General features: G+C 37.9%; 1 protein-coding gene across 3 annotated transcripts in view; it reads left to right on the plus strand.

Annotated features, from left to right (window-relative positions):
• CNTNAP5 (contactin associated protein family member 5) overlaps window positions 1–17976 on the plus strand; it is a 307043-nt gene that overhangs the window by 82802 nt on the left and 206265 nt on the right. For all 3 annotated transcript variants that reach the window (XR_010474008.1, XR_002408012.2, XM_021280776.2), the window contains exon 3: window positions 13618–13728. Coding sequence is in view for 1 of the 3 variants with exons in the window: in XM_021280776.2 (XP_021136451.1) it covers window positions 13618–13728 (111 nt within the window). In the remaining 2 variants the exon portion in view is untranslated. The remainder of the gene's footprint in view (window positions 1–13617; window positions 13729–17976) is intronic.

Raw genomic sequence — 17976 nt, forward strand, 5'->3', positions numbered from 1 at the left:
CTGAAGCTGATGGCTTCATCAAAACCCACTTAACCTTCCATAGGCTGATCAGGTCATTCTGGAGCTTCATGGGTTTGCTGAGAAGAGCTTGAGCACTTCCCTCTATTATTCTCTTTATTATCAGTCTAGGTGAAAGGAGTAAATTGAAAAATAGCAAAAGCTGATATGATATGTTGTATGCTCTCCAACAATGTGTCTTTTGGGTTATATGATGCCTCCCCTACTGTTATTCAGGCGTATTCCTGAATCTTTCCATATTTGAGATGTATCTCCAAAGGACAAACCTATCCAAAATATGCCTGAGTTATATAGCAAGCTGATTTGAAACCCATTCATTTTTTTCAAGAAAATAGGAAAAGAAATCAGAATAGTACAGATGAAGAAAGTTATCTATCCTCCTTAACTCTACCCAAAAGACAGGTGATATTCCATATCATCATCTCTTTGGCCTAATGCTCTGCATTCTTATTCTTTTTTTCTTTTTTTTTTTTTTTTTTTTTTCTTTCTTTCTTCCTGAAGAATTACTTTAACTGAAGCTTTCCCACTTCCATGCAGCTTAGGACACAGGAGATGGATTTACATAGAGATTCTCCAAGTTACAGCCCATCAGGACACTGAAAGACCTTCCTTATTCCTGAATGGCACGTTCTATTGAAAGATAGGACAGATTTAAGGAATCTACAAAGTGGACCTTGCTTCCCTGCCCCTGAGGGTTAGCAAAAAGACTTACCAGAATCAACACAAGTCTGAACATGGTCCTGGACAATTTGCTGTAGGAGACCTTGCTTGAGCAGGAGAATTAGACAAGATGACCTCTGGGCGTCCCTCCCAATCTTAACCATTCTGTGATTCTGAGTTTCATGAGTTGATTCTGTTCAATTACAAGAAAAGGAGTAAAAGCTGGTTGGTGACTCCTCCAGAGCAAAATTGAAGGGAACAGATACTTCACACCTTTTCATTGGCCTGATATAGTGAGTTAGGATGCTGCAAATAACCACTTGAGACAACTGGGCTCTGTTTTTTGGGTTGGAGGCCTTGAGCATAGATCTTCTGATGTTATATTCCTGGTCTCTTTGATTAGTGCTAGTAGCTAATTCCACCATTGCAGAGTATGTTTTCAAAGCAATGTGCAGGGCTTTGGTGTGTGACACCATTAAATGTTAACATGTATTTTCAAACAAGGAGCCTCAAGGCTAGAGGTAACTCTTTGATCTTTAAAAAGCTTGCCACATAGGGGAGTGAGTTTGAATGTATATTTACGTATGTGAACACTTGCAGGTAATTATATTTTAGTTTCAGGGCTGCAGGAATTTGCAGAAATTATTCAGATTTCAAAAAGCTCAAAATAAACATCAATTTCTATTTATCTCAAGGGATTTAGAGGGGCATAAAATAAACCTTTAATGGCTTGAGCCATGCTTTATTAATTGCTTTGTTGAAGAGATAAAACCTGTGGGAGTTTTTATATTAAAATGGGATGTGAACCAGCAGAAATCTAAGCAGGATCTGAATTTGTTTTAAAGAGAGTAAGAAAATACACAGCTGAGCTTTCCTCTGTGTTTAAAAGATTATTACCCTAATATATACAGTTTCTTTGTTTTTAAGGAGGCATGCTTGTATTGAACCATAATTATATGTGAAAGCATTTGAGCTAGTCATTCAATTTTGAAGGAGCAGGATCTGCCTAAACAAAGTGACAAGCAATTAGGGAGCCTGAGGGAGTTGTCTGTTTGTCATATCTGAAAATCAAGTTATCAAATTATTACCCAAATTGTACCATGTCTGACAGTTGTATCTACAAAGGCTCCTGACAGTAACTTTGCAAAGATGGCTCTGTTTTGTGTACTGTTTTTGACAAGGGAGCATAGATTTCTGTGTGTGATGTGGTTTGTTTTTTTGTGTGTTCGTTGTTGTGGGGTTTTTTTTGTTTGGTTTTGTTTGGGTTTTTTTTTTTTTTTTTTTTTTTTTTTTAATCAGGACTTTCTTATTTTCCACGTGTGAAGTTTGTCACAAGTAGGACTACTGATGAACCTTATTCCTTGTTGGTTGAAAAATAGCCTTTTTAGACAAAATAAAAGGCAGCTGACTGCGAGAGTTCTACTGGCTTTTAAAGCGGTGCATTAATCAATACTTTAAATCACAACTTCCATCTTTTTTTTTTTTTGTTGACTGAATTTTCACTGTGGTTTTTAAAATGAAGAATGCCTTGCTTATTTAATCCCATGTGAAATAAATACCGCACTGCAATACTTAGTGTATTTTACCTCTTAAATCTGTTTTTCATGTTTGTGAGCTTGTTGCAGAACAAATTTTGCAAAACCCTAATGTGAATAGTCCTGCTATGTTCTGGTTGTGTTTTCTATTCTTTTTCCTTTATATTGTGCTTGCATAGGCTATGAGAGTCCTGTTTTTCTTCCCCACCTTCCAGTCATCCTGTATTCTGTGTTAAATCCAGGAGAGCTACTGGTGATCTGCCTCTTTGAAAATGTCTTTGATGTAGGAAACACTAGGTGGGATAAAATTATCATCGTAATTAGCAAATATGTTTCTATTAAGTCTGTATCTTTTATCTTAAAACTTCTAGTTGATTTTGAACAGGATTGAGAAATGAGCCACCAATCAGGCATGACAAGCATGGCCTTGACACCACCATTCTTGCTGGCTTCTGAAATTTCCACAAGGGAAAAAAACTCATTCTTTGGGATTGTCAAAGGTATTCCAGGGTGCATATAGGTCTTGCTAGATACTGAATTGAAAAGCATCATCGATGTGGATGAAGAGAACATGTGTGCTGAATCTATTAATAACAGATAATATAAATATTACCCATTTTTAATGTGTCTTTTGGGACATATCTGTTCTCTAAAGCATCTTCAGTATGGACTGAGAAGGATAGTTTTTCTGCATGAAGATAAAGTTCAGGTTTTGGTAGTGCCTGTGGGTCCGGAGTAGCTCTGTGTTTTCATACACCATCCTCAGCTCTCTGTTTTCATCTACATTCTTCAGCTTGTCCTCTGTACCCTCAAGCAGCTGAAAGCTCTCACCTTTGCTTGCTGTGAGAGTGAGAAAAGACTTTTGCTCAAACTGCTGCTCTCCTGACCAATGACAGCAGGAAATAATACATTTGAAAAGCTGATCTCAGCAAGGCTCAAACCCTGAATGAGTCAGTGACTGAACTGGCAAAGAAAAATATCTTTACCAGTTCAGTATCTAGACCACAAGCTTATCTTTCCCAAAAGCTCTAGTATTGTATTTATGAATGATGGATAGGGTATCACTTGGAAGAATGATGCTGCCGTCACCCTCATGGTGTCCCCCCATTTTCTGACTGCTTTCTGGGGAGTCCTGTGTCCTTGAATTTCCTAACATCTTCCAGTATACTACATAATGTTAGTCAGTGGAGAAAGTTTCTCAGAAGGTCATCTAATACCTTCCACTAACAAGAAAATGCGATGACAGAGATGCTGAAGTGAATCTGAAGTAACGGACCAGAACTGTAGCAATGTGAAGACTGAGGACCGTGATAATTTAGTGCCATGGATCTTGCCAACAGTGTGGGATTAGAGCCTAATGTAGCACAAGATTGTAGCAAAGACTATAGCATAGGAGTCTCAATATTGATTCACAAAAGAATTGTCAGTAGTTGGAGAAAAAAAATCAAAATTTGTGTATAGACTCTCTTGCATATTTGACAATATGTTCTAAGAGGCTTTTTTTCTCCTGTGGCACTAGAAATGCCACTGTGACTGATGAAGAGATAACATGCTGCCCTAAGAAGTTCCTGACAGAAAATTTTCGTCTTTAAACTGATATCAAACTGCATTCACCTTGCTTAAAAATGGGAATTTGTAACTTTTTTTCAATTTAGTTCCTTATATGAGTCATTAACTTGCATAGAGGAGTCTTAAAAATTGGTGGTTTGGGGCTAAATAAGGCATTTTTGTTTGAGGTTACTGAGACATGAAATGATTACTTACCATCCCTTGAAATGACATTACATTTAAATGCAATGGTACATGGGCACTTAGTACTACCTTCATCTCTGTCAATCCTAGCTCACATCCTACAAATTGAACATTCAGCCTTATGGAATGCACTGAAATTCTCAGTTATGATAGCTTTTCAGTATGCAATCCTGCATGTTACACAACTTGAAGAGGTTCTCTTCCAAACAAAACATATTTAATGAACCCCATACTGTGTATTTTTTTTTTCCTTTAATCAGTTTTATTCATGAGTTCATCAAAGATTCAAAGGAGAAATAAAAATTGAATTAACTTCACTACGATTGATTTGAAAATTCAAGGGACAGCATCTTGGTTATTGATGTCTTTTAAATTGCTGTGCATTGTTACCTGGGTATGCCTGTGAAATTCATCAACATCCCACACCTCTCTAGCTGCTACTGTTGTTTGGTTAGAGATAGCAGCTGTCCACAGAATAACCTTACCAGACAATGTTATGGCATTGCCTGGAAGTCTTTGCAGTGACTGCCTGTACCCCTGCTAACACTGTGTACCTCCAGAAAGGCAGAGTAAAATAAGAGAAGTTCTCACTTAAGGGCCTCAGCTTGTATGTCTGTGGTCACAGGTTTGATGGTGATAAGCAATTGGTGTGGAGTTGCTTCACTGATTTTTGCAGTAGCACTGCTGCAAGCATGCTGAATTTGAAGGTCACTAAAGGTGTGGCAAACAGCACAGATGTCCATCTGTATAAAAGTCTCCTGCAGTTTGGAGAAGAAGTCAGAGATATATTTCTGTCTCACTGGGCTGAATGTTAGGTGGTAGGAGGTAGCATGGCTTTACTTAAATTGCTGAAGCTCTTCTGTTTCTTCTCTTTCCCCTATAATGTTAGTTACCTGAGATGGTAAAATCCCCTCACACCTGCAAATAAAGCACTAGGGCTATGAAGATGATGAGGGGTCTGGAGCATCTTTCTTATGAGGACAGACAGAGAGAGCTGGGTCTGTTCAGCCTGGAGAAGAGAAGGGTGAGAGGGGGATCTTATCAATGCTTACAAATACCTTAGGGGTGGATATCAAGAGGATGGGACCAGACTCTTTTCAGTGGTGCCCAACGGTAAGATGAGGGGCAATGGGCATAGACTGAAGAATAGGAGGTTCCATCTGAACATGATGAGAAACTACTTTGAGGGTGACAGAGCACTGGAACCGGCTACCCAGAGCGGTTGTGGAGGAGACATTCAAAACTCACCTGGATGTTTTTCTGTGAGATCTGCTCTAGGTGTATTGTCTTTAGCAGGTGGATTGGACTAGGTGATCTCCAGAGGTCCTGTCCAACCCCAACCATTCTATGATTCTGTGTTTCCCAAATTGGCATTTACGTTCTAGTCTTCATGATAACCCATTTGCTGCTGCTGTTCTGAAGAAAGCTTTTCTTTATTTCTCTTATGTGTTGGTTGGTTTGGTTTTTTTTTTTTTGATATTTTTTCTTCAATAAACCTTATTCTCATTGAAACAGGTATTTACGTTCCCATTAAAAACAACTTGGAAAAACTGTTTCACCAATGAATTCTTGAACGATCTTAACACTGAGTAACATCAGCAGAAAATATGCTTTATCCTTTCTGCATTTTAATTTTGTATTGCTGAATGCCTATACTGAACTCAGTCCAGCTGCCTCTGTTCATTCTTATGTTTTTCTTCTAGTAATGAGCCTAGCAGCCTTGCTGATGGATGCAGATACATTAACCTTTTTTTTTTTTTTCTGCAAATTCAGTGTTGTTTTAATTGTATGTATTATGATATTTTAAGGCAGATGCTGTTCTGTTTCTTGGAATCCATGGTTTAATTGATGGTGCTCTGAACTGCTCCTTGGGTGATGGCTCCTGGTGAACAGGGCATTCTCATAGCAAAGTCTGATGCTTTTGAAGAACATCAAATTTATGTTTCTGTGAGCGCTGCTATTAATAAAACTTCTTAAACTCTAAAAGATAGTCTTGATCTTTAGAATATATCAACTACTTGCTTTGAATTGCCCAAGTGACGAGTTTTATGTAGACCAAGATAAAAAGAATGCTCATGATGCTGCGTGGCCATAGCAAAGGGCCTCTCTGTTCTTGGATTATATTTTTCATAATGTAGCCAAAAATGCCCCGTGCTGACAAAATCACTTGCCTTTGTTTTCCCGTACAGAAAAGCAATCTCTGGTTATATTGCCCTATCATGGTTTTAAGGGATTTTTATACTGTCTGTCTGCTGAAGTGTGTTACATGTCAAAAGGGCAAACTTCAAACAGAAAATTTCCATCCTCTGGGTCAGCTTTGTAGCTTTCTGATCTCAGGGCAAAGATCAGGGAACTTTTAAATTAACAGGATCTCACAAATGTGGGAGGAAAAGGCAAATAATCTTTGTATTCTGAGTAGAAGGTAGGAAGCACCCCAAACAACTGCTATTACACCTACTAAGAATAAATCACAGCTTTGGACAGTCACATGTTTTTGCAGGTTTGTTCATTGGAATAGAAATGTTGACAAGCTGAGCCACCACATCCTTTTTATGTGATCTGTTTTATTTTCCATATAGAAATAGCAATTATTTAAGCAATCATTGAGATCTCAGACTACCATCTTTTTCAGTGGAGTTCTGTGACAGATTTGCTGACAGCTCATTCCTGTCCTAAAATCAAAAGTCTGTGATCTAATGAAAAGCATATAGTGTAAGGTAAAGTGATGGGTACCTTCATTTTATAGATACAGACATGACTCACCTAAATGGCATGGGCTATGACAGAGACAGTCTGAGAACAACCATTCCTTATACTTAAGACTATTTTTCTTTAACTGACTTTTATTGGTAATTGGCTTTACCAGATGTTCTTTGACTCTCTTGAAACAAGTATTGATTCTCTCTATTAGTTTACTGGAGCTGCATTGACAGTTATTCGAAATTCACCTTTCAGCTTCATGAGCCCAAGTGTGATGTGATTGCTCTCCTTCTCAGACTGACTCCTCCTTCATTATCATGACTAGGACTTACCCATCAGACATACTTGTTTCAGTAAAATAAGACCTACTATGGAATCAGGGTTTTTTGAGAGCTGCTTACATTTTTCAAAATCAAACTTGACCACTTTTTGTGAGACAAGGCTACATGTGCAGACTGTATCATGAAAGGATGTTCTATAAATGTACAGATTGAACAATAATTTTATGTCAAGGTTTACAGGCATATGAAAGAACACTTATATAATTTATAGTAGTTTAGGAAGAGTTCATGATTAGCTTAAATACTGATGTTTACTTGTGGTATAGCTATGACAGAAAAAGGAACATTGTTGCATTGTTAAGTACTTTCTGTAGTCTCTTATATTTCAAAAAAATGTGCCATGCCTTTCATCTAGCAGACAGAATTCACAGCTGTGCATGTGAGGGTAGCCAGGCTCTAGGAATTTAAAAAAAAAAAAAAAAAAAGGGGAAAAAAAAAAAAGAATTTATCTTTATAGGAAAACTTTTTTTTATTATTTTATTTTAAGAATTCCTTACTAAGCTATTCATGGTAATAGAACCTAGTAGTATGTGATAGTCCTGGTGAGATGCTTTGTGTAGGGACTTTTGATATAGAAATAATCTCTCAATCTCTTCTAAATCTGTGGTCACATTCAAAGTTAATGCATTTCCTGGGGGTTTTTTTGTGTATTTTTTTTTTTCTCACAGAAGCTCCTTCTGTCTCTTTTGTGTGTGTATTCTTTTTTCCCCATAGAAGCTCCTCCTCCCGTACACATACAGCTCATTTGACTATGAAGTGGAAGGTTAATTTCCATTGCAAGTCCAAATATTTATTTATTGTCTTTGTAAAGGAGAATTGTAGGTACAGAAGGCAGGAAGAAAACAGATAAAGTGGAAGACATCAGTTGCCACTTCTGAGCACTCTTAAAGGCATGGTACAAAATGCATGGTTTACGTCTTTAAAACAAAGTATGCCATTAAGTTGGTAATGCTAAGAGGAATTTTATGTAGCCCATAAATACCAGTGAATCTTTTCAACTTTAAATCCCAGTACAGAGACAATTTACAGTTGCAATCAAAATGATGCACACAATTTAACTTCAGTACCATCTGTAACTCTGCTGGTAGTTTAATAATGAATAAAATTATATCTTGGCAACAAAAGTCCCACTTAAATAAAATACAAGGCCTCTGATTTGCCCTGAAATCTCCTTCATGTTTACTATAAAATAAATACCAATGTGTGGACAAAAGGCCTGTGTGATTCTGTGAAGCTTTTGTTAAACGACCTCTGAAGCTCAGGGATTGTGGTGCAGACAAGGGTTTGCACAGCTGGTCACAAGCACTCCTGCTTTCAATGCACAGCTTGTATTTGGTTCAGCAGATGTGTATGAGCAAGGTCTAATCTAGGAGCTTTTTGCTGGTGTGCCAGGCCCTGTACATTTGAAGAAGAGCACCTAAAGGAGGCAGTTATCTTCTCTTAAAAGCCTTTTGTTACTGTGGGATGATGCAGGATGCATCTCACTTATCCTCTTCTGAATTTGTCTTTTGGACTTCATTGTGAGACCTACCCACACCAGTTTCTGGTTTATAATTTTCTCCTTCATCTTCCACAGTTTGTGTATTTTGCTAGGAGGAGGCAATTTATGCTCTGTTGATAGTCTGTATGCTGGGTCCTGTTCCTTAACCTTCCTTCAGTTGCATTGTTGAACATTACTAGTCCCATGTTCCCTACTGTGGGTACTGCTGTCTTGTGGTATTTATGACTATTTCATCATGTTTGTGGTTGCTAATAGAGAAGCTGCACCATGGACCACATTCTTACTGTAGCTTGTCAAATGCTTTACGTTTACAGTGATATGAGATCGTTGGTGTAACTATGGTACTAGTTATCATACCGAAAAAAATCCTAACAATATACTACCAAGTAGAAGTAATGTGAGCTCTGCAGTGTAAGATTTTCTGCACATTTATCTCTGAGAATACAGCAGTACTAAAAGCAGTTCAGATCTGTTGTATGGGAAATCTATGGAGCTCAGGGATTGGTGATTTTTCACTCATCGTGTCCTCTTCATCAAAGCTTTCATTAAGGAAACATTAGTGACCTTACTGGATGACCTTCGTAAGTGGAAATCAATGTGTCTTGTCCTACTGACTCTTCAAGTGGACAAGAGAAACAGCAGCAGGACAGGTTTGTTAACATGTCTCAGTCATGGATGGTAACAACCCTTCCCATGTTCCAGGGATTCATACTCTTCAAAGGACAAGGTGAAAGAAACGTTGATATGATCATGACAGGTTTTGGAGGTTTATGGCTTTCTAAATATTCTTGGTTTCTACTAAGGAGAAATCTTCTAGATTTGTATGTGTTGCTGCCACTGAATATTATTTCAAGCTTAAAGAAATTTATAAACTGTATCATGCCATGCCTACTAACACTGGCATGAAAAACATGTGAGAAGAATTAGTGAAGTTGGGCTGAATCTCTGATTTCTATGTGTGGGGGACTATGGTGGGTCCGTGAATTCCCTGACGGAAGGCACGGGAACAGAAATTAGCCTTGAAGATATTAAGGCCTACCCGTGAGAAAGATGGGAGTAAAGGAGTATCTGGAGATATTAAGGTGTACCCTTGAGAGAGAAGGGAGTAGAAGAGCAACATCGATGACAGCAAAATGAGATGTTACTGCTGTAACTTCTAACCAATAGTGAAGAGACACATGAATTGGTAAAACTGTGTAAAAATGCACTTGTGGCAATAAATGGCATCTACTACTTTCATCCTGGACCAATTTGGTCTATGTCGTTTGTCTGTCTCAATCATGACATCTATGCAAACTCAGTTTTGGTAATATGTTAGCTGTGCTTCAGAAGCCTGCTGTGCTTCAGAAGCATTTATAATCCTTTTTCTTTAGGACTTGAATACATTTTTCTCAGTTATTTTTTGCAGACTTGTCACAGGTGTTGAAGGCCTTCACAAAACACAGCGATTAATCTGATATTTGGGCAAAAGGCCTTTTCTGGCTTTCACTATTTTATGGACTGTTAGCAAAAACTGGCATTATCTGGTATGTTTCAGAGGAGCCTGTGAGTTCTAGTGTCTAAATCTCACTTGGATACTTTTGAACTGATAATATTTATATTTGTGTTTTAAAAGAAAATGTTTTGGACAAAGTTAAAATACACAGGGGAAAGTGAAAGAGAAGATTTCCTTGATTTTACTTGGAGGGCAATTAAAGCTACAAGAAAGGAATCAAAACCAATAAACTAAACTTTATAATAGGTTGGTGAGTTTCTCATTTGTTTTTTTTTGTTAATTTATCATTATTTTCTAAAAATCAAAAGTGAATAAAACCCAGAAAAGTCAAGTAGATATGGATATTTTTCTTAATTTCAGAAGCCAGATTTCTGATGATAGTTCTGATAATGTGCATGACACTGTAAGTGCTATCCATAATTGCCTGTTTCCCAGAAGTCAGCATAGTCAAGGTCAGCACCCATTTCTCAAGTGGAAGTCAACATCTGTATTGCTATGTGGCTTGCATGAAGAGGATGGGTTTTAGGTAGAGTTAGAACATAATTATCTGCTTGGCAAGGAAACACAGGAGAAAGCAACTTACCAGTAAATGCTTTTCTTTGTGAGTGTCCAGATGTTTTAAATGGCTCTGTAGTGTATATTTTTCTTTGTTAAAATCAACATTTTTAATAGACATATAATGAAGTTGACTCAAAGAAGCAAAGTTCTTGTTCTGACAGGGAAGCTGCCAAACCAAAAGGAATAGAGAAACTAGAAATCTGGGAGCAGCTGGAATAAAGGCTTGTTTCTGTCACACCAAGTAAGGGACATGATCTCTCATTGAAATGTGGGTGCTGGGGTTGTATGGTAGCAATCAGGTTACACTGGCTTTGCTTTTGGTTCTGAACATGGGTCTTCTCTGACCTTGCATAAGCACAGAATGTTTCTACTCTTTCTTGTCTTTACCTATCAAAAAGCAAAATATGATAATAACATCCTTTCTTAGAGCACTTTGTAATCTTAAGATGTGTGTGTGTGTGGAAGGGAATGTGTGTGGTTTTTGTTTGTTTGTTTTTTGTTCTTCTCCAATTCTGCCTTCTCGTGGAAGCAAGGCCTATGGGATAACCCTCACTGTATGTGCACATCGTACATTTTTGAACCCTGTGGCCTGATTCAGCTGAGTTTTACAAAGAAATATCAATCTTGATCTGTACACTTCACATGTGTAGTGTCTCTGACAAAGGATGCATCGGAGTTGCTTTCCATATGTTATGACCCTGGATTCCAAAGTCAATCAGTTATTACTCCCTTATCTACTGGAAGGTGGACTGTATTGGTCCTGCTGCTCCTAGAACTGTCTTCAAATTGTTAATGCTGTCCTAAATCCTGAAGCCTTATAATTACATGTTTTTATAGTTGGATATGAATTCAGGGAAAGGTTCCTGGGATTAGTGGGATTTTTTGCAGAGGAAAACCAAATGTGGATCCCAGAAGTTGGTGTGAAAATGATGTTGAAATACTGTAGCAGCAGAGATCCTGGTGAGTGTGTCTGGGGACAGAGGAAAGGATGTGGAAATGCAGACAAAGCATCTGGTAGTCAGAAGAGCTAATTGTCACTTTGTAGGCTGGACCCTCCAGAGATCCCATTGCTCTAAAATGATTTACACTTGCTGCTGTGTGGGGTCACTTGGTGTCCCGTAGGTATCTAGTCATACCCTCAGGGAACAGTGAAAGCCCAGAGATTGTAACTGTGACTCTTGTCGTGGACAACTTGTGGATCACAGGCTGATGTGCTGAGTTGTCTTGTGATTCAGAAGCAACCACAGAGAACTGAAGAAAATCAGCAGTCGAGACACTTTTTAAATTGAAATCTCTCTGCATTCAGTTATTTTCAACTTCAGTTTTTAAGTGATGCTGAACAGTGGTAGATCTATTGCAAAGACCTTGAACATCCTTTTGAGAGATTCCCAACCCCTCCACTGGATTTTGTAGAACACAGAAGTTTGGTGAGGTTGGTGCCCTGATGTACTTAGCATTTGAGATCTTTGTTTAAATCACTGTTCAGGTCACAAGCAACAGAGAATTTAAGAGCCTCATTTTAATTTACAGAGGTTTTTGAAGTCCAGACAGAGCAATTATGGCCTGAACTTATGCTGTACCAGGGGTATAACACTCCACAGACCTTTCTGCATTGATGTCAGAAGTCGTCTTTGAGACTCAAAGTCTGTAAATGATAGAGTATCTGCTCAGGATCTTGGTAATTTGTTTTGTTGGCTAATTATCCTTATGGTCAGAACATCAGTGGTATATTTGTCTTTAATTTGTCTAACTCGCAGATATTGTTAGGACATTTTACTGATGATAACCAAAGAACTGGAAAGATTCTGTAATAAGTTTGCTTTTTTGAGGTCCATCAGTCAATGCACTGATCTGAATTATATTGATCACATTGGTTTTTCGTATAGAGGTGTATTTTGATTATGAAATTATCTGGGCTTTCCTAGGGAGTCATTGTAGAAGGAAATGAGAAATATTCTAATGTAATCTGGTTCATTATGGGAAAGGTATCACACAGTTTTGGAACAGTCTAAATTTTGTCATAACTATAAAGTAGCTTTTGCATATATTCCTTGTCATTTGTAGTCCTGAAATATCATTAATGCATTACTTCCTCTCCACACACCCCCCTGCATCCTTGCAAATTGTATATTTATTCTGTGAGTGCAAGAACACTACGGTGCCTGAGATCCTGCTAACCTGCAGGACTTTTCCAGTAATTAGATCCATGTTTGCTCCATGGGAGATTCAATTAAAAATGAGAGGGTTTTATTATTTTGATTATTCCCTACTGAAACCCTGCACTATGTTCTTGAGTGTGTACGTGACAGCATTGTAATGAGCAAACTTACTTTACCTAATTCCCTCCTTATTCAAATGTTATGGGCTCAAAAATTCAAGTTGAGTGTTAGGCTAGCCCATCTGTCCTCAGATGAGGATTGACAGTAAGACGAGAGAGACATAACAGGCTATTCATTTAAGTGAACACCACTAATTTGGCTGTGTACATGTGCGTGAGCTTGGGGAAGAAATTAAGGAAATGTTCAGGTTTTGAAATAGCAGTGCAGCACAGGGCTCTTGTAAAGCATGGGACAAGCTTTTACATGTTGCAAAAGGCCAGGTGGCACATCCTTGTGTGTTGCTTCTATGCAGAAATATGAAGTTGTAACTCCTACATTAGGTGTCTGCACTGTGAAGAAACTTTACTGAACCCAGTACCTGGGGTGCTCTCTGAAGTCTGCCAGAGCATCACGACATTCTTCCAGTGGCTTTTGCAACAGGAGTCATTACACACTTTAACTGCAGGGTAGATCATCAACTTCATTCTCTGAAAGGGAAACATTTTGAAGTGTTCAATGTCTTAACAACAGCTCCCATCCAGATGTCATCCCACCAGACTCATTCTGGAGGGTAAATTTCAGTCTTGCATGTGGATTCAAGCACAATCACAGAATGTGTGCTCTTTCTCCAGTCTCTGTCTACTAAGTTAAAAAATCCACGACCTTGAGATAGCACAAGTTGGCACGTTTATTGCTCATGTGATGACCTCTGTGTGTTTTGTTTTTTGCTTTTTTTTAGATAATTGTGATGATGCATTGGTATCTCCCTTACCTTCATCAGCCCTTACCAGTTCCTCTGAGCTCTTCAGTACCCACAGTCCCAGCTTTGCAAAGCTCAACAGGCGAGATGGTAAGGTTGCAGAATGAAATGCCTAAACTATTATTTTTTCATTACATTTACAAGTTATATTTTTTATACTGTTTGTATGCAATGCATTCAGAGACAAGTTGAACAGAGATGGTAATTTATGTTTCTGTGAAAGCTCTATTTAGAAGCAATTCATTCCTTTGTTATAGAAAACTTCTATTAAATGTGAAACTCTTCACTTTTCTTGTAGAAACATCCTGAAGGAAGTCCAGATGGTCTTTTTGCTTTTGAAGAGAGCTTCCATAATCTTTAGAACTTGAAGGTCATTAGGCTTCAGACCCTGTTCTCAAATACTGGTAGCAACTAGATGTTAGAGGGTCAGTGGAGTTCAATGATTATACAACTTTGCAGAAATAATGAAAATTAATTAAGAAAACTTTGCAGGCATTTTCAGTGAAGAAAGTTTGAGGCCTGGATGATGAGTTCACACACAGGGTAAAACTATTAGGATCAAACTTGGTATGAAAAAAGAGAAGCTGTCCATACCTAGGACATCACTTGACACTGTCGCAAATTTGCGTTGCTGGCTCCCATCTTATTCCCAAGTTAGAGCCTCAGAAAGAGGAACGCCCTGTATTATCATGTTACATACGATTTTCGTTGTAAGAAGCACTAAAAAGTACACTACTACAAAGTAAATCAGAATTCTACTTAAACTTAATCTTTGTAACAGCTGTTTTAATCAAACATAATTTGATAAGTCTACAGAAAGACAGTAAAAGGCTCTCTCTCAGATGCTTGGCACTAATTATAAGGAGTTCCTAGATCATTAGAGAAATTTTAGATGTGAGTTGCTGTATCATATTTAACCTCTTGAACCAGGCTTCCTCAGCATGTGAAAGGTGGTATGGTAAACATCGAGCATAATATTTTAATTCACCCTACCTTTGTCTCCAAGTGCTAGCAGGGACAGTGAATATATGTGCATACCTGATTTTGCAAATAGCTTTAATGACTAATTTTATCTGCAGAAAAGAGGAAGTCAACATTGTTTGAAGCTGAGCTTTGGCTGCATTGTATTTTAAAGTGATATTAACAACATCTAAAATAAATTGACAATGATTGCAATTTAAGGGCAGAAAATTAAATAAGTCTTATTTAGTAGTGCTGCGGTAGTTTTACCATGTAGTGAGGTGTAAGGTATTCTAGGGGTTTTTTTTAAATATACAGTATTGCACCGGTAAGGTCCGTGCCATATTTGAGCACAAGTCATGGGAACAAGAAGGTAGAGTATTGAAACTGAGCCTTAAACAGGGAAACTGTTTCTGCAGCTTTTATTTCATATTTTTAAGGTTTACATGAAAACTGATGAGCTAAGCCCAACAATGACTTAAAAGCTAAATTGTACCTTGTTTAATTCTTTGTTGCACAGACTTCTGTAGCAATGCACAGATGTAGTCATGGAATTCATCTGGGTAATTCATCTTGGGTTGGAGGAGCAAGCAGTGCTAGATGGTAGCTGCAAGAATGCTGGCTGGCACTTGGATGCAAAGAGTAGACATCTTTATAAGAAATAATACTATCAAGGACTGTGACATGGCTTTCTAACAGTGTTGGAGTGTTTTGATGTGTTGGCTTAGCTTTGTTTGTAATTGATAAGACAGTGCTACAAGTAACAGTGCCTTAAGGTAGAAGACAGATGAATGTATTTATAAATATGAATGCAACAGGTGAAGATGAATTTATAAAACACAGTCCAGACCTACATCAATACAAAGTTCTAATTCATCAAGTTGATTAAGTAACATATAACAATAGCTAAAAGGCTGTTTCCTAAAAAAAAAAAAAGGCCTGCAGCAGTGAAATGTGCCATTAAAAAAACCCACACAAGCTACACGTGACCAACGCTTTGTATGAACTGCTGAAAGTGTTCAATTAAAATGCTGATAAATCTGTACTGTTAATAATAAGGCAGTTAGGATAATTCTGATAAATATGATTCTGAGGTACAAAATATATTACTTACCCATAAGAGGGATTAATCAGCGTTTTTGTTTACAGAAAATAAATAATGAAAAAGAATAAGAAAATAGCTACAATCTGACTGTATCAACTGAGCTTATTCAGTTTTCTATTAGCTCGCAGCCTGAGTAGTCAGTACAGGCAATTATGTATGGGAATATAAAACATATATAATGTCAAAAGGAATTTGTTATATGGCCAGGAAGCATTTGATCTGGGCATTAAAGTAAAATTCTGCAGCAGGGAAGCACTTAGTTGCAGCAGGAAGTCCAAGAGTTTGTAGCATAATATAAAGCTAGTTGAGCTGTTTGTAAGGCACTGTAGGGTGGAAACAAGTATTTCCTTTGCTTTGTATTAATAAACTACAAATAAGTATGGACATCCTGAGCAGCCCTGTGGAACATCAAGGAGCATGGACTGTATAACACTGGGCTTAAGTGCAATTTTTAGAATAATTATGGCCAAATGTACAAATGGTTTGAAAAAGTAAAAAAGGATTTCTTAGTCATATGGGTCTCCAACTGTGAAACCATCTGATCTTTGTTCTCTTCACATTTCTAACATTACGATTTGTTGCCATGGTAGATATGAGGCGTGTATCAGGTTCCTGTGGTACTGTTTCTCCCCTAGCACATTTTCTCCAGACCATGTTCAATCTCTCCCCTGAAGTGATCTACAGAAAATGTGAAATGTGTGAACTATGAGGAATGATGACGTAACCTTTTCACAACGTGCAGACTCCTATCAATGCCAATGGGAATCTGCTGGGCAGAATCAGGAAATCAGGAAATGGTCCTCAGACATGATGTTGTAAAGTGCCAAGCATATGTTGACTTTGTTGAACATCCTCTCTCTCCTGTTTTCTTGTGAGAGAGTCAATGTTGCATCATCATACCTCAGTCTTTTCCAGATTACTTAAAAGCAAAGGTATTGATCCAATGGGTATAATCAGAGCCACATTTTGTCTGTTCTATGTTTATGCCACACTATTAATAAAAGATTTACAGTCCTCTTCAATTTCCTTGTTCTCAGGAAAAAGGTGTCAGGGTTATGCTTGTACCTGCTCAAAGGAGTTGATGTCCTGTAACTATTATGTCTTTGGTAGCCTTTGCTGTTGCTTTTTAGAGCCTTTGCAATCTAAGTTCTTGTCTCTTGTCCTCGACCTGCCCTGATGAACATTTCCCAGGGTGAACACTACTGGTGGATAGAGGAACAAAAGGCTTTAAAAGAGTTGCTATACTTCAGATGTGCTTTTTTGCTACTTACTAAAAAAAGTATGGGATGGGGTGTGACACACTATAAGGTATGATATGCATAAAAGAAATGTGCAGACACAGGTTGCACTGGAAAAATATGCCAGTATTTTTTTTTTTTTTGGCACTCACAGCAGTATTTGGTGAGGATTTGGGATACTGACAAAAGTAAGCAGAAGATACATGTTTGCATAATCCTTTACTAGGAAAAAGTGAGAGTGGTTCAGTGGGAAAAGCTTCAGTTGTACTCTCCATCACTCAGCCAACACAGCTTTGCTGTTGCAGGAATTTTACCTGCCTTGCTTACAAGTTAGCAGAGTTACTGTCCATCTGTGGAAATGGTAATGGTGGAAGGTTTGGGAAAAGGAAACACTGAGGGGTTTTTTCCCGTGGGAAGGTGTATGAAGCAGCTGCTGTTCTGTAAAGATGTGGTTTGTAACCAATAACATCTCTATTGCAAGACCAGGTTCTGGAGAGGTAATGCTATGAGCAGCTATCACTGCTGTGTCATGCAGTGTTTACATCTAAAGAGTGACATCCCCAATAGACAAATGTGCTCATGTGAAAAGATATGCCTTGTAATCTGCAATTTGAGAGCTCAAGCTCACCACCTATCTTCCAAACTTCCATTCAGCGTGTGTTTGATTTTGAAAATACGAACCTGTTGTGCCATGCTCAAACTGGAAAAGAGCAGTACACAGTAAAGCAAATTAATTTTGTGGAAAGCATATCACCCTTTTTGCATAAACTACATAGTGTAGATGCTAGTTATGATGTCTAACCAACTCTACTAAAAAGTACCTGTGGTAATGAGCTTGACTTAAGGACTTATATATAACTTGAACAGAGAAAGCAATTTTTGTGTTTTTTTTTTTTTAATGGAAAACTCATCAAACAAATTACTTAAGTGATTTTCCTCCATCTAGTCAGTGCTAGAAGAGACAATGGAGGAAAGATTAAAGTGCCCATCTTTTAATATTTACTGAAAACTTCCAGAATTAGCTCTCTGGAGTGT

This window comes from Columba livia, chromosome 7 (assembly GCF_036013475.1).
Source record: "Columba livia isolate bColLiv1 breed racing homer chromosome 7, bColLiv1.pat.W.v2, whole genome shotgun sequence".
Taxonomy (NCBI): Eukaryota; Metazoa; Chordata; class Aves; order Columbiformes; family Columbidae; genus Columba; species Columba livia.